The following is a 23,099-nucleotide window of genomic DNA, read 5'->3' on the forward strand; positions in this document are numbered from 1 at the left end:
AGCTCTGCCAGGGAGGTAAGGTAGAGACTGAAAAATAAGTCTCTTCTTTGGAAGATTCAGCTCTCATTAAAGAGATAATCTATAGACCTATGAAATGCAGAATAGAGTAAGTATCCAAGTGATTAGGAAACATAATAAGGGCTCTAAGAATTCAGAAATGAATAAGGTCAGTGTGAACCGATTAGTCAAAGGAAACATATGGATCTGCCAATAAATTCTGTGCTAACACCACAAAAAAACCATTTGTTCATGGATTTTCTAATCCAGATCCAAGATGGATGTTGTGTGCAAGGCTGTACCATGCAGAAAGCCTGTCTTGGAGCTGTTCCACAGAGCCCACACAGTATTGCTTAGTCCTAGACAGTGCTCCTGGAAATGATTTACTCTTGAGACTAGACACAGCCACATCCCACAATAAGATATACATCTTCTAGGATTTCTTGCATTGGAATACTCTTTTAAAAAAGAAGTACAGAAAAAGCAGAGGTTTAGGGGTTGAGAGGCTGGAGTTCTAATCTTAGTTGTCACTAGTTAGCTGTTCCCTAAACCTTTTTAATCTGAAAATAGCTATCTTTTATTTTATTTGTTATAGGCCACTTTGAGTTTTTTTTTCCCCTTTGATTCAGAAATGTTAAAGACATACATACTAACATAAGAATATTATAGAAATCACCCTTGTATCTAACATACAGATTAAAAAATAAAATATTATAATACAACTGAAGTCCACAGAGTATCCTTCCCCATTTGGATACTGCTATTTTTCCACAAAAGATAATTCCTATGCCCTGTCTCCACCCACCCACCCAATCTACAGCCAAAGTCAGGACGGACACATTGCTTCGCCAACTCCCTTTGCGTAGAGAAGCCTCACTTTCATTGAGAGTGTAGAGGGATGATATACCAGCCCTCAGAGGATTTTGGCTTTATGTGAACACCACTTGCTCAGGCCCAGGCCTTTCTCCTTTGCATGTATAAAGACCAAAGCCCTAGGTTTTTGTGTCAGTGAATGTCCTCTTGATATCCAACGTCTCAGGGATGGCTCACCCTAGTGGATTCTGTCTGCTCCTTTGTTTGGATTTGACCACTGGCAATTTTCCTTATTTTTCTAACTGAAATACTGTTAACGTACAATCTTATATTGGTTTCAAGTATACAGCACAGTGGTTCAACGGTTACCCATATTATTAAATCCTCACCCCAACTAGTGTGGTTACTATCTGTCAACATAGGGAGATGTTACTGAATCACTGACCATTATCTCCATGATGTACTATCTCTGTGACCAACTTATATTATGATTGAGAATGTGCGTGCTCTTTAACCCCCTTCATCTCCACACTTACCTCAACCCCTCCCTGTTAGAAACCACCAGTCACTTCTCAGTGTCTGAGTCTATTGCTATTTTGTTCATTTGGTTTTGTTTTTATATTCCACAAATAAGTGAAATCATATGGTATTTGTCTTTCTCCAACTGGCTTATTTTGCCTAGCTTAATACCCTCTAGATCTATCCATGTTGTTGCAAATGGTAAGATTTCTTTTTTATGGCTGAATAATATTCCATTGTGTATATGTACCACCTCTTCTTTATCCATTCACCTACTGATGGACACTGACATCGCATCCATAACGTGACTATTGTAAATAATGCAATTTTCCTTATTTTCTCACTAGCTTAGCTGTAGATTTTAATAATAAAATAATGATAAAATAAAATAATAAAATAAAAATATTTGAAGGTATATTTTCCAAGATTTCTCTTGTAGTAGGAGACTTTAAAAATAATTTAGTTTACTATATTCTGCACTATAGAGTACAGAAACAAGACACTCTCCTGAGAGTCAAAGACTACTCCTCTAGAAGTTTGAAAACCCTTCTTCCACTTCACAGGCAAGGTGACCGTTGTCTAAACTATAAAAATAGAAAAGTTTCATAACCAAGAAGCTAACTCAGCTAACCCACATCTGTTGCAACTGAAATGTGCTGATTATAAGAAATGAATAATGGAAAGTAAAATAACAGGTTTTTGATGCTATTCTTTACACCTTTTCACCTAAAATTCCTTAAAGGCAGAGACCATTCTTTTAAACACATTTGATTTTATTAGAGCCAGAGATTGTCTTATTTGTTTCTACATCCCTCATGGCATTTAACACATTTCCTTTCACATTGTAAGTATCCAATATGTATTTGTTGATTTGATTTGAATCGACTCTTCCAAGTTCAGTGTGAGGACGAAATGGCCCTCATATTTCCTCTTGTTTTACTGGTCCTGACAGTGAAACAGAGCCAGCTCATGGCAGCCCTTTCCTGGTGTTCCACAGAATTTGTGATTTTCATGATCTAACATTGGGCTCTTTCACTTGTGCAGTACTTGCTTGGTTTATATAAAAATAAATTTAACTTTTCACTAGGGAGTTGTTTTTAATTATTTGCAGTCTTGTGTGGTTGAGTGCTAATTCTCGAACTAAACATAAACTCTAACTAGTGTAGTGCAATAAATGGCAGGCTTTATTATGATTACTTATTGCTTGATTTTGTTTTCATCTCAACCTTGGGTCATTAGAAAATGACTGATTGTCATGGATAGCGGCCTTCTTTTATATCTATTGCTAATACGGCAGGACACATACTAGGTGTCATTCCACCTCTCATTATTTCTTTCCTGATGAGACTGAAAGTGATTAAGAACATGGGGTATGTATTTGACTACAATTGAAATACAATCTGAAGTTCAACCCCAAGACAAGATAAATACTCAATATAATAAAATGGCTTTTCAAAAAAAAAAAAAGAATTTTCTTAAGCAGTAAACATTTTTACTTTGAGAATGTGTGTTGGAGATGTGTTTGTCCCTGTGTGTGCTCTAAGTAGTGCAAATTCAAGCCCAGATGATATCAAGCCCTTTTAACAACTCTCTGAGGTGAGGTCTTGAGTAACTAGACATTAGAGGTAAGGACTGGCCAAAAAGAAGATAAATAAGGAAATAGATATGTGCCCCATCAAGGCTGAGACAAGAAATGCCTGTGTTCTCGGGGGAGCAGACTGAGAAAAACATGTGATTGGAGTGATTTTCAAAGGATCCCATGGCCACTGTAATTCTCCCCACTCATAATTCCCATGATCTCAATAGCCAGCTTTTAGTGTCCTTTGCTTCCTTGTTGTGGTTAACACAACTCCAAAGGCAAGAGGCAGTGCTAAAGTAGAGAGGGAGGAAAGAATATGTTAAGTCACCCAAAAATATAAGACTATTGAGTTTCTGAAAATTTACTGTTAAAGAAATTATGGGAAGAGGTTCCCTTCAGTATAGTGTTTATAGAGGAAACTTAAAAATGCAAGCTAACAGAAGAAATGTTAAAGTACATATTAGCATATATAATATAAAACAGTCATTTAAACAATGTTTGAAGACTGTAGTACTACAGAAAAATATTGATATCATCCAGTGTGTTTGGTATATACTGATCAAACTATGTAAAATATGACTGCATGTGGACACATACTGAAAGGATATACGGGTAATGGATAGTTTTCTCTAGAAAAGCTCACATAGGGTAGGAAAATGTGCATGTCTTCTTTCTTTTTAAACTACCTTTTAATGGTTCATACTTGCTTTGTAGCCAGTAAAAGCAAGATACATATGGTGGGGCGTGGAAAAGGGAGTGGGGAGAAGTTGGTGGAGGGCGAGACCACCCGTGCCTGAATCAGACTGCTGGTATCATTGTTCCCAAAGTCTCCTTTGCTGTCTTATTTTTACCATAAGAGACTAAGAAAGATCCTGAATGGCCAGGAATAGCTGCCTTTTTTTTTATCTACTACTAATGTGTGCAGAACACATACTAAGTGCCCATTAAATACTAAATTAATATCCAGTTAATGTATTTTGAGTGTCATTCCATCATTTTTTCATTTCACGAATGGCAACATCCATTATCCATTTTAGATACCATGTAGAGTCATGGTTTTTCATTTGAAAGTAAGACAAATATATATCTCCATGATTAATATATAATGCTTTATAAGACATACTTTGGGGTGATTTGTTTGGGAATGTTTGTATGGCATGAAGTATGTGTGTATATTCTTGGATTTGGGGGACAGAGTATCATGTGTCATTAAGGTGGTGCTATTCTGAATCTTATTACGTTCAGTAGTGGTACCTATGTTACAGTTTTTAGAAACTAGTCTATGTGTGCACCAGATCTACAGACATTACTTATTCTCTTAGCTCTGCTGTAAGTTTGGGAAGAAAGAGGATGTATGTTGTTCTCTACATATCCAGATCTTCAACCCTAAGGCTGGAGGGAGGGAAAGGGAGATTGGAAGGAAGCCCAAAGGAATAAACAGTCCCCATGCCTCAAACATGTTTTCGATAAGAAAGATCCAGCTGGTAGCAAAAAGTGGTGTTTTGTGAGGGCATCATAGAATCAAAGGCATATATTTCAAGGGGATGTTCTTTTTGTAGCACAAACATGATTAAGGGTAATGCTGTATTATTTCAGATTTTCATTATTCATAAAAGGAAAACCAATAGTGCCAGACATGCAAGAACAAAGTTAAATAGACTTCAGAGGCCTTCTGGCTCCCAGATCTAAGAGACTATAATAATTGGGCTGTTTATTTGCCATGCCTCTTATTTGTTTTCTTCTCAGAGGGAAAACACAGTAGAGGTTTTTTTTTCATTTAGAATAGTTAGAGTTAGTAACATGGATTTGGTTCTATCTATATGCCCCCTCCTTTCCCCAGGCCATTACCTCTGCCCAGCTAACCAGAGCTGCTCCTGTGCTTACAGATCTCCTAGGCTGCCCCAAATGCTGGAGTCTGCCTACAGGGACAGAAACCAGAGACAGTGGCATAAAAAGACATCAGCATCTTAAGCAATCAGCTCCAGAAGAGGGGTGGGCAAGACTGGGCAGACTGTAGCAAGTGCATCTAGCTCCAGCCTCTTTTTCTGTTCCTTATGACGAATGTTACCACAGCGTGACTGAGTCCTTTGCTTTTCCTCCAATGGCTGCTATTAATCTTAGTTTTAGCAAACTATACCAAAGATAAAACTACTGTAGGAAGAGATGGTCATGGAGCAAGCTGCCCTACCCTTCAGCCCCCTACAGGTAGCCTGGGTTGAGGGAAAGCTGTGGGCTCTGGCTCTGGACATCGGGAGGAGAAGCTACGCTGTGGTAAGAATTTCTGGAATGGCATGTGCATAAGGAGCCCAGCCTTCCTTCCAGAGAGGATGGCTCTTGGCATTGCTGCATCTGGTACAGGAACTCATGGTCCAGAAAATCAGAAAGAGAGAGAACTTTAAAACCCATTTATCTATCTAAAGCCCTTCCTGGAGACTATGGCAGTATTTTTATTGAGTAGTTCTAAGAACTTATATCAGTCATTGTGTTTATAATGTTTTGGTGCAATTCCCATTCATTCATGCATTCATCCAGTGCCAGACACTTAGTGCTTAGAGTTAATAATGTACAAATAATACTTAATAGTGACAATGCAAACTAAAAATAAAAACTATATTTATAAAGTATTTTCTGCAATTGATATTTAGTGCTTATCATTTATTTTACCATCTTTATACATAGATAGCATCATCAGTTTACATATTACGATATTGAGGCTTACAGAGATAAAAGGATAGTATTTCATACAATAAATATTTACTGGGTATCTTCTCTGTGTCAGTTGCTGTGCCTTTTGCTGGGAATACTGTAGTGAGCAAGACTGATTAGATTCTTTTTTGTTTGGAATTAAATTCTCATGAGGGGATCCATGTATAGATGAGTGGATAAACATGTGGTACATACATACAATGGAATATTATTTAGCCATAAAAAAGAACAAAGTCTTGCCATGCGAGGCAATATGGGTGGACCTAGAGGGTACTATGCTAAGTGAAATAAGTTATACAGAGAAAGGCAAATACCATATGATTTCATTTATATGTGGAATCTGAAAAACAAAACAAATAAAACTAGATTCATAAACACAGAGAACAGACTGTTACCATAGGGAGGGGGTGGGAGGATGGATGAAACAGGTGAAGGAGAATAAAAATTAGTGATCATGTTTGGTATCTTGATCAGGCAATGGTTACATGAGCATATATACATGTTGAAATTTGTCAAGCTATATGCTAAGATTTGTGCGTTCTATCATATGTACCTCAATAAAAAAATTTAAATAATTCTTGTGAGAAGAGATAGATAAGAAGTAAATATACAGTTTAAAAATCTGAAATGAAGCTAGTGAAAATACTGTGAAGAAAAGAGAACTTCATCATCTGATAGACTTATAGCCAGCAGGGGCAGGTTGGACCCTTAGTCCCTGTAGAGACAGGAGGGCTTACTTAAATTGATGACAGCTGAGCTGAGACTTGAACAAAAAGGTTGCCAGCTATGCAAACGACTAGAGGTAAAGCATTACTGGCAGTGGGAATAGCAAGCACAAGGGCTCAGTTGGAATGAAGTTAGTGTATTCAATAAGCGGAAAGAACCCTCTGTAGCTGGAGTCCAGCCACCAAAGGGAGAGTGACCTATCTGGAGTGGTCTTAGGATCCTGGGCTATGCACTGCTGCAGGATTCTAGGAGTCCCATTTCTTTAGGCTCCATTGAACATCTCTGGGGGCAGTGCATGGGGGAAGAGCAAGGCAGTCTGCTGTGCAAAACAGATGTCCTCATGTTTCCTTATAGATAAAGGACATCTTTCTCTTTTAGATCTGGACTGTCTTGTCCTTTCTGAGCTGCTCAGGCCCTTTGGGAGGTGAGGCAGGAGGAGCGTGGTTTTCTTCTGGTTGTCTCCCAAATTACTCACCAACAGATATGTCCCTTCTGGGCTCCTCTCTAAGCTCTGCTAACATAACCAGAGCCAGTCAGCCTTGTGGACAACATATGCCATGTCTCTCCTTCAGCTTTACCACATTTCTCTCGTGGACACCACTTCCCACCATGCTTATTTAATCACCATTGATTCATCCTTCTCCCTGACTCACTGCAGCTGGTAGAGTGGTCATCATGAATCTAAACACAGATCATTTGAAAGAGAGCAGCTCAGCGGCCACAAGGATGAGATGCAGGAGTCTTGTGCTCAGATCTGCTCTCGCCCTGTTCTTACGGCCAGGGGCCTGTGTTTGGTTTATTGATTAAGATGTGCAGATTGACTTCCAGAGTTCACGGAAGTGTTAATAAGTAAGTGACCTCAGAAAATTTACCAAAATAAATCTGTTAATATAAAAATTAGTAATGAATGTTTTATTAATAAGTAAAAAGATCAGTTCAGACTCTCTTCTTTGTGACACAGCAAAGGGCTCAATCAGTAAGCCACAGCACAGGCATTATGACGTCCCCCCAAACTCAAAAATCACACAAGCAGAATATGTACATGAATGTGTGTGTGTGTGTGTGTGTGTGTGTGTGTGTGTGTGTGTGTGTGTGTGTGTGTGTGAAGATAGACGGACTGAGAGTGGAGAAGCCTAGGAAACTGAGGAAAGAAGGCAATGTAATGAATGGTTGATAAGCAAGAAGATGCCAGTATTACCTTAATGCCTTTTATTTATTCAAAGTGTGGTCCTTGAAACAAAAGCCTTGATAATAACTGGGAGCTTATTAGAAATGCAGAATCTCATGCCCCATCCCTGACCAGTGTAATCAGATTTTAACAAGAACCTCCAGTGATCCATATGCATATTAACAGTGAAAAAGTGTAACCTTAATGATTGTATGTGTTTGGAGTTTTGTTTTTACCTGTCAGCTCTGATTATTAGTTATCTCTAGAAGCTCATGTTGTACTCAGGACTGAACTACCATTTTATTAAAAGGTATCACATACAATTTGTGATAGCATTTATTGTAGTTTCTGATAATGGTGGTTTTCCTTGCCTGTTTCTCCCACTACAATATGGACTCCACAAGGACAAAGCCCAACTGAGTCTTGGGTACTGTTTTATTTCCATATCCCTGACCCAATGCTTGACATATATAGATGTTCAATAAATGTCTACCAAATTCTTGACACAACCAAGCAGGAAATAAAGTGTAGGAAATCCTTGTTGGAAGGAACCCACCTTCCCTTCCCTTACTTGATAAATGCTCTTCCTTTTATCTCTCCAACCCCCACCTCTTCTCAGCCACACCCCAAACAACACTCACAGTGCCTTGCACACCACAGCCACTTGATTTATTTAATAAATGAAATAAAGGCTAGACAAATCTTGTCCCCTCAAAACTCGTGCCACCCAGAACCTCCTGGAGTGGAGATGGAGATCAGTGAACAAAAGGTACCTATCTTCATGGATTAATTTAGCCTGAAAGATTTGCTGATTATCTTGAGAACATGTCAGAACAATTGAAATAAATCTTGGAGTAAAGATCAAGAGATCAGTAGAACCCAGTGCAAAAGCCACAGATGCTGTTGGATTTTGAACACACTCAAAAGCATTGCTTCATGTGTGATAGTTTTCAGTTGCTGTAAGGATTTAGAACAGCATCACAGTAAAATGGCACAGTGAGAAGTGTGTGAAAGATGAATTATAGGTGTGGGGAAATGTGTGTGTTATAGGTGCAGACAGGGGTGCAACTCAGAGTGGCTTCTGCCTGTGGCAGTTACTTCATCTGCCCATAGGGTTTCCACTAGAGCAGGTGTTCTCAGCCTTGTTACTGCTGACATTTCAGGCAGGATGATCCTTCAATGTCAGAGCTGTCTCGTGTCTTGTGGGATGTTCGGAAGCATCCAGGGCCCTCTACCCACTAGATGCCAGCAGTGCCGCCCTACAGGTGTAACAATGCAAAACATCTCTACATGTTGTCAAATACCTCCAGAGTCACAATGCTGCTTAATTAAGTTCTCCTGCTCTAGGGAAGCAGATGGGTCTATAGGTCTTTCTAATTATCCAACAAATACTGCTGTCTGCTCTACTGATAGTCCTCTTGAATCCTTTTATTTCTGATGTAGATTCTTACTGGTCCCAGAGCCTTCCCTCTTGGGCTGCTGCCCTCACCAATGCTCTGTAGGTTTAGAAGGTTGCACTGCTGTTATTATTGGCTTAGCAGTGCCGTGTACATGGCAAAACCTTGGAGCATGATTCCATTTGACTGTCTGCTGAGAAGAGTTCAGATACAGTAGAAAGGGAGACTGCTTGGCTGAGTTGCTTTAGACAGTAATTTAGGACTTCCCCTATTTCTTGGGGTCTCTTCTAATTATTTTTCTGGCAGCCCTATTGATAGTCCTTGCAAGGAAACTTTTATGAAAAGAAAGCTTAATAGTTTCACCCAGGGTGGCAATTGGACTGGGCTCCTTTTTCTGCCCTTCAACTGGAACACCGCTGCTCTGAAATATTCACTGTCAGCTCATCTATTGGTTTAAGGGAACAACCCAGGAAGTTTAAAGAAATAGTGTTGAATATTGAGCTTCACTGCCCTGGGAGGCATCAATGTAACAGACCTTCTCAAATTTAGCATCTGGGAACCTAGAACAAAAGTTTTAAGTAAGGAAACCAACCTCCTTCACTTCAGCTTACTGGCTCTGCAATGTACTGAGGGGGAAGACTCTACCCAAGATGAAAGTTAGAGATTCACCCAAAGAGAAATCACAGTGTCACTGTTTTGATTTTTCCTTTACTAAAGGATTAATCTCGGTGTTCTGCAAGATATGCCAGGTTTAATTTAATATTTGAACATGTATTTCTTATACATGTATTATGTATAGCAAACTATACACATTAAATTACCAGTGTGTGGTTTTTAATTATCTGTTCAATTCTAGAAGTGTTTTGGTTTGTGATTCATATTGTGCCTTATCTTGGATGGCACAAAATCTCTTGTCTTGTCCACAAAGACCTGATCATGTGCTGCAGGACTGAGGAAAGATTATCTACCAGGAATAAGGAGTGATCCTTATTCTTCAAGATTTGAACTCTTCTCCAACAAATCCAAGTAACAGATCAGCTTAATCAATTGGACAAACAAAATTAATGAAATTAGTTTGTCAAGTAAGAACCAAGTAATTAACTTTAATTTTTTTCTGTCACATTGAGCATCATGCATTTAAAATGTAGAGAACTGACTGACTTTCAAACCAAGTAAAACTGATTTGAGAATTAATACTGTTTCCATAATCTGTGTATTTTCTCTCCTCCATTACAGTTAGAAACCAAGAGTGGATTTTAATTATTTTGAATACTATAAGGTTTGGGACAGTACAGATCCACCTGCAGAGAGCATATGCTGTGGTTAGAGTCCTATATGCCATCAATTGGATTTATAACCTCTCAAGGCCAGGGTCCACACACAGGGTTTGGTTAGGGATTTACTACAAGGTAACAGGGAATGGAGCCGGATAATTAGTACTCAGGAGACAGTGGTATTGAAGGAATTCCAATACGCAAGCAGACTCTGGAGGTAACCAGATTCTAGTTACCAGTCTACATTTAACAATGGGATTTCAAATTCCTTGGGGTGGAGAATGTTTTATAAAAGTGAATAATTCACATAGAAGAGTTGGTTACTAGATAAATTACTAAATCAAAATTCATGTTAATGAAAATGGGACAGAATCATGAGGAGCATGTTGATGAGTGCCATTGTACCGGGCTGGAATCAATTATATCTCTTCCCTAAAATTAAATCCGTTTAGAGGATGAGGCAGGGAAGGAGGGTTAAATGGTGGCTGCTGGGATGAAGGGAACAGTAGCTGAAAGCTATTTCAGTGGTGTCAATAGGAAACAAGGCCACTGACAATGGGGCAGGAAGGAAGAGGGCATGAAGAGAGGATAGGAAGTCAATGCAGTAGGACTTGAGGACTGGCTGAATGTGAGGTTTGGGGGGCAGAGAGGAATTAAAGATGAATCCAAGGATGAGATCAAAGGATTATAAGATGATTAACTATGTTGGGGGGCACATGGAAAGGAGTAGGTTTGAAGGAGAAGATAGAAAATCCATCAGGTTTTAAGTTTAAGGGTTCCATGAAATGATGAAATTTAGTTGCCTGGTAGGCAGACAGGGGTCTGGAATGCAGGTCAGATTAGATAGTATCAGTTTATGGTGCACCTATTAGAAGCATGAGGCCAAAGAAATGGATGAGATTACCCAAGAAAAAAGCATGGAGCAAGTAGAAGTCTTGAATAGAACTTTTGATAACAGCCTTATTTAAGAGTTGGGAGAACAAGAGGCAGAGAAAGAGACAGAAGGGATAGTTACAGAGAGAGTAGAAAAACTAGGAAGAGTTTTTGTCTTTCCTAAGCCCAAAGGAGGAAAATTTTTCACCAAGGAAGTATAGCATTATCAAGATTTCCAGAAGTTGGAGCAGGATTCACTCACTGGTTTATTCAATATAGCTAAATGCTCTGTGCTAAGGTTTAGGAATGAGCTCACAGAACTATCTGGTAGGTTTTCTTTATTAGACATCAGTGATATTTCACAGAGGATTTATCGAAGTTGGATTAGTGATAGTCCGATTACACTGGATTAAAGATGAAACCAAAGTTAGGTAGAGAGAGCCAGGCAGTATAGACTGATTTTCTGAGAAATTTGAGAGGAAATGGTAAAGAAAAATCAGGCCAGTAATGGCCTAATCTATAAAAATGATTATTAGTAGAAGTAGTTATTTCATTTTTGTAGCATATCCCATGTGAACAATTTTAACCCATTGACTTGAGTCAAATATTTTGACATTAATAAAGCTAGAAGCAATAGTAGACACAGAATTATAAGGCTCTTTTCTTTTCTTTTTAGAAAGCCTACAATGTAGCTTAAAATCAATGTGCAGATATACAGAGCTTGCAGATGGAGAACAAGATAAAGGCAGAATGAATTTCAATGAATGTGACAAGTGTTAGTAACAACATCTAATAACAATTACAGACATACTTTGTTTTATTGAATTCACATATATTTTGTTTTCTACTTGAAGGTTCATGGCAACCCTGCGTTGAGCAAGTCTACACCATTTTTCCAAATAGCATTTGCTCACTTTGTGTCTCTGTGTCACATTTTGATGATTCTCGTAATATTTCAAGCTTTTTAATTATTACTGTATTTATTTTGCTCATCTGAGATCAGTTGTCTTTGATGTTATTACTGTAATTGTTTTGGAGTGCCATAAACCACACCCACATAAGACAGCAAACTATTGATAAATGTTACATGAGTTTTGATTGCTCCACCAACTAGCCATTCCCCCATTCTTTCTCTCTCCTTGGGCCTCCCTATTCTTTGAGACACAGCCCTATTGAAATAGGCCAATTAACAACCCTGTACAGCCTCTAAGTGTTAAAGTGAAAGGGAGGGTTGCACGTCTTTCACTTTAAATCAAAAGCTGAAGTGATTAAGCTTAGTGAGGAAGGCATGTTGAAAAGCTGAGATAGGCCAAAAGTTGTAACTCATATGCCAAACAGTTATCGAAGCTGTGGATGCAAAGGAAAAGTTCTTGAGGGAAATTAAAAGTGCTACTCCAGGGAACACATGAATGGTAAGAAAGCAAAACAGCCTTATAGCTGATGTGGAGAAAGTTCTAGTGGTGTGGATAGAAGATCAAACCAGCCACAACATTCTCTTAAGCCAAAGCCTAATCCAGAGCAGGGCCCTAACTCTCAATTCTATGAAGGCTGAGAGAGATAAGGAAGCTGCAGAAGAAAAGTATGAAGCTAGGTGAGGTTGGTTCATGAGATTTAAGGAAAGAAGCTATCTTTGTAACATGAAAGTGCAAGGTGAAGCTGCAGGTGCTGATATAGAAGGTCAACAGGTTTTCCAGAAGCCCTAAGATAATTAATGAAGGTGGCTACACTAAACAACAGATTTTCTATGTTGACAAAATAATCTTATCTTGGAAGAAGATGCTGTCTTGGACTTTCATAACTAGAGAGAAGCCAATGCCTGGCTTCAAAGCTTCAAGGGACAGGCTGACTTTCTAGTTAGTGGCTAATGCAGCTGGTGATTTTCATTTGAAACCAATGCTCATTTATCATTCTGAAAATCCTAGGGCCCTTAAGAAATATGCTAACTCTACTCTGCCTGTGCTCTATAAATGGAACAACAAAGCCTGGATGACAGCACATCTGTTACAACATTGATTTACCGAATATTTTAAGCCTTCTGTTGAGACCTACTGCTCAGAAAAAAAGGTTCCTTTCTAAATATTACTGTTCATTGACAATTCTTTTTACTCAGGAGCTCTGATGATGTCCAATGAGATGAATGTTGTTTGTATGCCTGCTAATACAACATCCATAGATCAAGGAGTCATTTTGATTTCAAGTAATTGCTGAAGAAATACATTTTGTAAGGCTATAGCTGCCATACATATAGTGATTCCTTTGATAAACCCAGGCAAAGTAAATCAGAAACCTGGAGAAGATTCACCTTTCTAGATGACATTAAAGAACACTCATGATTCATGGGAAGAGGTCAACATATCAACATGAACAGGAGTTTGGAAGAAGTTGATTCTAACCCTCATGGATGACTTTGAGGGGTCAAAGATTTCAGTGAAAAAAGTAACTGCAGATTCGGTGGGAGAATCAAGAGAACTAGAATTAGAAGTAGAGCTTCTATTTCTATTATGCAATTCTAATATGAATGCTACAATCTCATGATGAAATTTGAATGGGTAAGGAGTTGTTCTGTATGAGCAAAGGAAGTGGTTTCTTGAGATGGAATTTACTGGTGAAGATGCTGTGAAATTTTAAAGTGATAAAGGATTTAGAATATTATATAAACTTGGTTGATAAAATAATGCCAGGGTTTAGGGGCTGATGCTAATTTTGAATGAAGTTCCACTGTGGGTTAAATGCTATCAAACAGCATTGAGGGCTACAGAGAAATCACTCATGAGAGAAAGAGTCAATTGATGGGCTCATTTCATTGTTGTCTTTGTTAAGAAATTGCCACAGCCACCCGACCCTTCAGCAACCACCACCCTGATCAGTCAGCAGCCATTAACATTGAGGCAAGACCTTCTACCAGCAAAAAGATTATGACTCACTGAAGTCTAAAATAATGTTAGCATTTTTTTAGCAATAAAATACTTTTAAATTAAGGCATATACATTGCTTTTTTAGGCATAATGCTATTGCACATTTAATAGACTCTAGTGTAATGTAAACATAACTTTTTATGAATGGGAAACCCCCAAATCCATTGATTTGGTGTTACTGCAATATTTGCTTTATCACAGTGGTTCTAGAACAGGACTAGTTGCTATGGCGGAGCTGCAGGCCAGGTGAACTGTGAATTGAGGGATAGGGAAGACTTCCATGAGTGAAAAAAGGCTTTGCCACAGAGAATGAAATACATGTGGGTCATAAAAGAAGACTAGAATTAAGACTTTCACAAAGGGAAAACAAGAGGGTAAATTTCACTTCAGACTCTCCCCATGGAAGGTGGAAATTGTGCCACCTGCCCATCTTCCTCCTTAGAAAAGGGCCTCAAAGCCAAAATCTACCCTTGCAGCTACTCACCCAACACTCTTTCAGTTCACAGATGGAAGGCACATATGCTTCCCCACTCCTGTGGTGTTGGCCCTATTATTGCAAAAGGTATCAAGGCATCAAATATGCAGGAGACCTATTATCAGAAAGCATAAAATAATGTCTTGCCAAGTGATAGGACAGAGCAGGCAAGGAGAGGGAAGCCCTGGGTGCCGTACATAAGCTGTTGTCAACATGCACAGGGCCTTGCAGAGGCAAGCAGGGGAGTGGTTCTTATTTTAATTGTGCCAGAGCCTGAGTTCTGAGGTCAGGTGTAGATATTGGAGTTACACACTCTTGGTTATGTCAAACTTTAGCCTACAGGGCCTTTTTGGTTTGAAGGTTCACAGATGAAATTGACATGATGTGTTTTCTTTGATGTTTATTAAACCCATAATTTTGTAGTTTGAAATGGAACTATGGCCAAACCAAGAGACTCCCCCAAGGTTCAGCCCAAAGACCTTTTATCGATAATAGTGGAAAGATACTGATTAGGATTTAGTAAGCATAACATTAATTTTCTTAACATGGCAGAATGTAAATATTTAGTTGCTGTTCAAAGCAACAAGAAGTGATGTACTTTTGATTTTTCTCTGTTTGCTTAATCTTAGACAAATGACACGTAAAAATCTTGCTTTCAAAAAATATTTACAAACCTAAATCCTGTGATTTAAATTATTTCTCTTCCATGCTTCCCTCTGCGTGAGCCTACACAGGCATTCCCAGTCCTTTGTCACACAGGCCTTTTCGATGTGGGAGTTTGCTTTGTCAGAGCCAATAAGGGAGAGAGCACCAGGACGGAAGCCACACGCCTTTATGACCTGATCCCATCATGGCCAACACTATATTATATATTTTCACTGAGAAATGCTTAGAGTGTCTTGCATCCACCAATGCTTTCATTATCCTCTCCAAATCACATTTGCATCTGGTGTATCATTCTGCACCTATAGTGCTTGTACCTCAGAGTCATCTAGCTTAGAACAAATATTGGCGGGGGTACCGATGTTTCCTCCGTTTGACTGTTAGCTGTTTTTAATTTTAATTTTTAACATTATTTTTTCCTTAAATGTCAACAAATTATGTAATCAAGAAACTATAATGTCCTTTTACAGGGTTGTCAAAATCAGTGAATTTCCTAGACTATTTCATTTATTTATATTGAAGTAGAGTTGATATACTATATTTTGTTGGTTTCAAGTATACAACATAGTGATTCAATAGTAATCTATATTAGTATGTTCACCCCAAGTAGTGTTCTTACTGTCAACATAGAATAGTGGTACACAATTATCAACTATATTCTCATAGGCAATTTTTTTTTAATTTGTCACAAAACCATATGATAGAATGGTGGAACTAAAGTCATGTTGAAAACAAAGAACCATTCATTTCTGGAAAAAGATATTTAGCCATATTTAATGCCCTTTCTGCTTCCTTCCAATTATGTCCTCTACTAGATTATAGAAGTAATCAATTACTTTTATCCCCTTGTTTCACATGCCTGGAAATTAACTTGAAATTTTTTATATGTTATAAATGAACCCTTATTTCAAGAGTTTATTCATTTCTTTAGACCTATTTTAATGGTAGATCATTTAATGATAACTCTTCTTAAGCTCACCTTTTCATTTATTTCTTTAAACATATTCTTGCTGTATACTGAGCCATAGTATAGTTTATTTAGCTTCTTCATTTATATTGCAATCAACTGAATAGCAACTACTAAATCTATATGTAGCAGTTTAAATCCCTGTTAAAATTTGCCCATGCTGGATCCAAACTGCTTACTTGGAAAGTGCTGACATTTTCTTCCCATAGCATCTACTAAAGATAAATAGATCAAACAGTTCCAGATTAAATTAAACATGGCATTTCTGCATGTTTGAGTTACCTTTCATTGTCTGAAAAAAAATCTAATAATTCTGAGGGGTTATCTGTTCCAAATCTTAAAGGTTATGATTTGCAAGGTATCAAAATAGTTTTCAAAATACTTTCTCTAACAACCTACCATGGTGTCTGAAGTCCATCCTCTTGTGATTCCTATGGACTATTTAATGTTAAAAATAGATATGTAGACATACAGAGATATAAATATAGATTGATATGGGCATGGAATATAGACAAAGATAAATAATACAATTTTTTTATTATCACTGTAAAAATAATTGCTTCAAGTAGCTTCTCAGACAAAGGCCCTGAGGTGATGGGTGATAAACTTAGAGAGAGTGTGTGTATGTGTGTGCGTGTTTAAGCTGGAGGAGTGAAAGAACTAGAAAAATGTGTGCCTTTTTTAGTTCTGAGAGAACCAGATTGGAAGTGGGACCAGACCAAATGTAAAGAAGATGAGTAATTGATGGGGAATCATGATATCTGCCCTTCCTAATGTATGAAAAATCTAGGATATATGAATTAATTTTATCTGTTCTGGGCTCTTTCTCAAGGGTTAAGGAAGCCTTTAAAAAAATAAAATTAAAACTTGAAATAATTTTTCTTTATTGGGTCTAATAATATTTAAATGGCACTCTCTGTACTTACAGGCAAACCATATACACGTTCATCGCTACATTTCTGGTTTTGTTATTTGTAACAGCCCAAAATAAAATAATTAAATAGGTTGTCTTTGTTCTTCCCAGGAAAACATCCTTCTAAATTTGGAAACCAACTCCAAAGAGAGCTTTTACTGTTTAGAGGAAATAGCTGAAGAAAGTTGTCTATTAGTTAATTTTTAAATGCGGTCAGTTGTATTAAGTTACAAGAAAGATCATTTACCCAATATGTGAAAAGTATTTGGCCTCATAAGTCCACAATTACCCAAACGTAGGGGCAGGAATGAAGTTAAACACACCAGCATTATACTGTCCCCTTGCCTTATTTCTCTCCCTCTATCCCTGTGACCTCTTGGGCTTTCTAAAGTGTATGAGGTAACAGTTCATACGCTGATTGTCTCCCTGTGGAAAGCACTTCTTTATTCATTGAAAAAAGCCCTATGGGCTTAAAATCATCTGAAATGAAGGGGAAAAGGGCAAGATTATAGACAAAGTACTTGGGAACTGGTGAGTCCCCATAAATTCCACTTTATGAATTGTCACTTATGCTGCATACATGGAAAGCCAATCCGGATAGTACATTAAATTCTCTGCTTACAGAAGTAGTGATCATTTGAATTTAAAATATCCATCAGAAGGGATTTTTCTTATCATTTTACAATAAATTTGATCTGTTGGAGTGCTCTGTGTATCATACAGGCTGTAAAAAGACCATCCTAAGACATGAGAGTGAATGAGGGGGTGAGATATGGACACTGCAGGAGCGAAAGAAGTTGGAAAGACAAAGGACTGAAATATAACCACATTATGCCTTGTTTTTCTTCCAGGATCTCATGATTCCTTCAGCTTCTACATTGACGAAGCCTCCCCAGTGGGGCCCGAACAGCCAGAAACTGTCCAGAATTTTGTCTCTGTGTTTGGAACTGTGGCCAAAAAGCTAATGCGGAAGTGGCTGGCCACTCAAACAATGAACTTTACTGGGCAGCTGGGAGCTGGGATCCGTTATTTTGATCTTCGAATTTCCACCAAGCCCAGAGACCCCGACAACGAACTTTACTTTGCTCATGGTTTGTTCAGTGCCAAAGTCAATGAAGGCCTGGAGGAGATCAATGCATTCCTCACAGATCACCATAAGGAGGTGGTTTTCTTGGACTTCAACCATTTTTATGGTATGCAGAAATACCACCATGAAAAACTGGTTCAAATGCTGAAAGACATCTATGGAAATAAAATGTGCCCAGCAATTTTTGCCCAGGAAGTTAGTCTGAAATACCTGTGGGAAAAGGACTACCAAGTGTTAGTCTTCTACCACAGTCCAGTGGCTCTGGAAATGCCCTTTCTGTGGCCTGGGCAGATGATGCCAGCACCGTGGGCCAACACCACAGACCCAGAAAAATTGATCCAGTTTCTTCAGGCATCCATCACTGAAAGAAGAAAGAAGGGCTCGTTTTTTATATCTCAGGTGGTGCTGACCCCCAAAGCTAGCACTCTGGTCAAAGGTGTGGCCAGTGGTCTCAGAGAAACGATCACAGAAAGGTAAGTGTCTTAAGGTATCAGGGAAAAGTTTAAGTCATTTAACCCAAATTCCTAGAGCTGGTAAACGATGGAGCTAAGCTCATACCTGTGTGTGTTAGTTTCCTAGGGCTGCCACAACAAAGTACCACAAACTAGGTGACTTCAAGCAGAATTTCATTGTCTTTCAGTTCTAGAGGCTAGAAGTCTAAAACGAAAGTGTTGACAAAGTTGATTCCTCCGGAGGCTCTGAGGGAGAGTCTTTCCATGCCTCTCCCTGAATTTCTGGTGATGCTTGGCAATCCTCTGTATTCCTGGGGTGTAGATACATCGGCCCAATCTCTGCCTCCATCTTCCTATGGCCTTGTCCCTGTGCATCTCTGTCTTCTCTTCTTATAAGGACACCAGTCATACTGCATGCGAGCCTGTTCCAGTGATACCATCTTAACTGTAAACACTCTATTTCCAAGTAAGGGCACGCTTATAGGTGGGGGATTAGGATGTCAACATATTTTTTTGTAGGACACAATGAATCAGTACATAGCACCATGCATTTTGATACCATCTCCAGTTATCTTTTCACAGTACTACTTTCACATTTGTGTATAGCTCTGAAAAATTACAAAGCCCTTTCTCTACTGTTTGCAGTCTTTCTGTATACCTAATTCCACTCCATCTGCATAACAACCCTGGGAAAGAGATATTATCTTACAGATAAAAATTGAAGTTCAGAAATTTGAAATGAAATGAATGATGAAGCAAAGTCCCAAGCCCCATTCTTCTGAAGCCATAATCTATGCCTTACCCTGTAACATAACCCAGGATCGCCCTTCAGAGAGTGGGCATTCCATTCAAGCTCAGTCATACGTGTAAAGTGGTAGTTACCTGCAAGTATAATTTGAGCAACCAGCAAAGATGTCTGTAGGTCTTTCCCACGAGTGTGATACATCATGTAGAACTGTCCATGTACATGTATTTATTCTTTTGAGTTGAAGTATTAAACAAGGCAAACATTGTCTGAAGAGAAAACATAATTCTTATCAGACATTTTATCTTTACCTGATATTTTGAATCACAGTAAGGAGACAGAGCATGAATGTTTGCTAAAAGTCTTTGTAGAGCAAGACAAGAAGATGAAGAGCTGGAGGTGAAAATAGTATGGGTGGCCTTATAGCATAGCATATAGGGCAGGGAAGGGCAGGGGATGAGGTTTGTAGTGGGGCAGGACACACCTGCAAGAAAGCTTTTAGCCAGGCTTCATGGAGCTTCATCCTGTTCATGGAGAACTAGAAAATGAAATTTAGCAGTAGAGTGACTTACTCAGATCTACAATTTAGATAGATAACTGGTGCAGCATGGAGTGGAGAGAGGGAACAGCTAGGAAGTGGCGCTTGGAACTGTTTTAGCAAGGTAATACGAGCTAAACTGAGGAAGGGAGAAAACAGAGCAGAGTGATAAGCCACAGCAAAAACTGGGTGATTTGGTGATATTTAGCTCTGTGTCATAAACAGGTGAAACAAACTAAGGATTAAGTTGCTTCTTGAGAAATGGAATGAGTGATACAAGCATCTACAGAGGCAGGAAACAAAGGCACAGGGACATGGTGAAGAGGTGGGGAAGTTATGATCAGGGTTATGCTAACTCTACAGTGCTAGCAAGGCATCCAGTGGATGTGGCCAACTGATCATTAGGACTATAGGCCAACTTATTTGGGGTTGTAGGGAAAGCCACAAGCCAGTGGAAAGGAAGGATTCCTCCTAAAACCATAAGTTCCTTCTGTTATTCAGATGTTAGCTGAGATCTCCCTGTTCCTTAAGATGTATAGATGATCCCCAACTCTTCAATGTACATCCCATGCTAGTAAAAATATAAGGATGCTTTCCCTAAGATTTCTGCTGATGTCTAGATTTCTTACATTTCTATGGTATTTGTTCTTGCTGCCTTATGTCCCTCTCTGTGTTACCTGAGACAGAAAACTTGTTTATTACTCAGTTTCCACAATGGTTTTAGGACTTTACTGAAGATCTGAGAAGACAGGTGAAGTTTTATAATCATAATAATGCAGATAATTTAAAATGAAATTTTAGACTTGTCTGTAATTACAGATGCTCTGACCTGGGATATCTTCCCCTGCTGACATCTGTAATACCTCTCACCCCTGCCTCGAATCCTCCAGCTGAATCGTTTCCCCCACCTCTTCTCCGTGCCTTTTCTCACCTCTCTCCCCATATTGCCTTGGAAACACTGCTGTCTCCTCTAGGTGGTTACACCAAACTATTCACCTCTCTTCTGCCTCTAGGCCGGCACTCAACCAGTCCCATCAAATGTTCATCAGAACAGGAAGGTTTTTTTAGTCAATAGTACCATGTTCTAACAAAGTTAATTGTTTTGGTAAGTAACTTACCACCTTTCTTAAAAATAAGGGAGTCATATACATGTAAGAATGTGTTGTTTCCAACTTTCCTCTGTAAAGTCCCAGATTTTGAGGAATCCCCGAAAGCACACAAAAGTGTGGAAGAGGCAGAAGGGACCAGCTGACTCCAAGTCTCTTCATTCTCACTGTAATGAAAGAAGTTTCATTTCTAGCTTTTACATACTGGACATGAAAAGTGTCTTCCTATGGCCCTTTCAGCTTTACCTCCTCTTCCATAGTTCTATGGAAAACATTTTTTCATAACATATCAACTTTGCATTTGAGCAAGAACCACACCCTGACTTTACCTGTGTAGGAAATAGCTTTTGGAAAGTCAGGAAGAAAAATCTACCCAAGGAATAAATGATTCTCCTTTTTTTCTCTTATGGCATTTCATGCAGTTTAGGACTCTGCAAGATGTAAGTTGAACTGCTTTTTGGTAACTTATGCTCTAGTACAGTATTATTGAAACAGAATTTGTAGGGAAAAGATCAAATAAGTTAGGAAACTTCTGAAAATTATATTATATATCTACTCAACTCTCCCAAAAGGTTCACAGTGCACATTAGCATATAAAGGCACTAACAAGTATTTTAGTGAAGAATCCTGTTTAATTTAACTTATACAATGTTTGCCAAGCACTTTTTTTTTTCAAATAACACTTATTAGCAGCCCATGGAATTAGTTTTGAAAAACTGTCCTCAACCATTTGCTCTAATTCAGAACTTCTCACTCCCTCTGGCCTATATATCTGGAATAGTAGAGTTATATCATTGAAAAGAGAAAGAGAAGTGGGAAAAAAAATTTTTAAGTAGAAATGAAGGCTCTATAGGTAGAATCAGCTTTTTTCTAACTTGGATTATTCAAATACTTGCAAATGATTTTCAAACGTATCTGAACCTGGCCATGATACTTGAGCTACAAGCATTCTCAAAGAATTTATCTTGGAAGTACTTGAAAGACCTCTTTAAAACCAATTGCAAAGCCTGTATTCTGCATATGGTATTAATGTGAAACTTGGGTTCTGTTTGGTTTTGATATATATTAGGTTCCTGGGTAAGGTCTTTAGGAAAGATAATTGTCAGTCCCTAGAGAGTGCGTCACAAATGTCATTTACTTACCTCTGAAGGAGTAAGAGAAGCAGCACTTGGCTTCCCAAAAACATACTGCTTCTTTCTTCTCACCAAGTGATGAAGCCCATAAAAGGGGCCTTTTCTGCCATTTTCCTCTGCTCATTCAGGAAGTCATCTTTTTTGACACCAAAAGATGTCATGAGACTCACCTGTGCTGCTAAATGAGAAGTCACTCAGCAAATTTAAGACTTCTCTGGGCTTTAAGTATTTTCTTCTGTAAAACTTAGAGTTTAAACTAGTTTAACTCTAAGATGCTTTGCAGTTCTAAAATCCTGTAGTTCTAAGATCCTGCATTTAACTAGATTCTGTATAATTTCTTATTGTGTCTAATATTTGGGTTAACAAAACTCTGAGCACATGCCTTTAGAAAACAGTGTTTGAAGGTGTGGGTGGCTTTCAGGGAAACCAAATCCAGCCTGGATTCAGGTACTGTAACTTCAATTTGGCTACCTGATCCAAGCACTGTGGATGCATCTTCTACATTTTAGCAATGCCAAAAGACACAGATTTTTATTTCTTAAAGACCTATTTTTAATTTATTTTTCAAACACCAGCTTTTGCACCTCACGCCCACGAAATTCACACATTCTTAAAAAGAAGGTGTGCAACTTTAGTCAAGTCCTTCCCTAATTTGTGGAAGTTTATTAAATTATAGGTTTGGGGAGTCTTTTAGTTAAAAAAAAATTCAGTTAGACTGCCTATCAGAATATTTAAGGAGCAATGCATCTTTTCAAGTAAATTGATGCTGAATTAATTTACACAATGTTTATATAGGCCAACAGCTTAGAGGATGATAACAGCAATAATAATGATGATCTATTTTAAGTGTTCTGTATCTGTTTAATAAAGCTAGGTCGATTTCCCTATCCCTTTACTCTCATGATTATCGTCATTGCCATGAAGGTAAGGCAGAACCTTCAGGTTGGGGCCAGGATGTGGTTGGCTATTAATAAGCACCGATATTACCCAACTGGGGGAAAGGAAGGCAAAATTATATTTGTTGAACCTACATTATTTTCCAGGCACTGTGCT

The 23,099-nt window shown here is 38.4% G+C and overlaps 1 protein-coding gene across 1 annotated transcript in view; it reads left to right on the forward strand.

The window, feature by feature from the left end:
• Positions 1 to 23,099, forward strand: part of PLCXD3 (phosphatidylinositol specific phospholipase C X domain containing 3) — a 153,317-nt gene that overhangs the window by 81,917 nt on the left and 48,301 nt on the right. The window contains exon 2 of the mRNA XM_017671223.3: positions 17,837 to 18,545. Within this exon, the coding sequence (XP_017526712.1) occupies positions 17,837 to 18,545 (709 nt within the window). The remainder of the gene's footprint in view (positions 1 to 17,836; positions 18,546 to 23,099) is intronic.

The sequence above is a fragment of the Manis javanica genome, chromosome 1, assembly GCF_040802235.1.
Source record: "Manis javanica isolate MJ-LG chromosome 1, MJ_LKY, whole genome shotgun sequence".
NCBI lineage: Eukaryota > Metazoa > Chordata > Mammalia > Pholidota > Manidae > Manis > Manis javanica.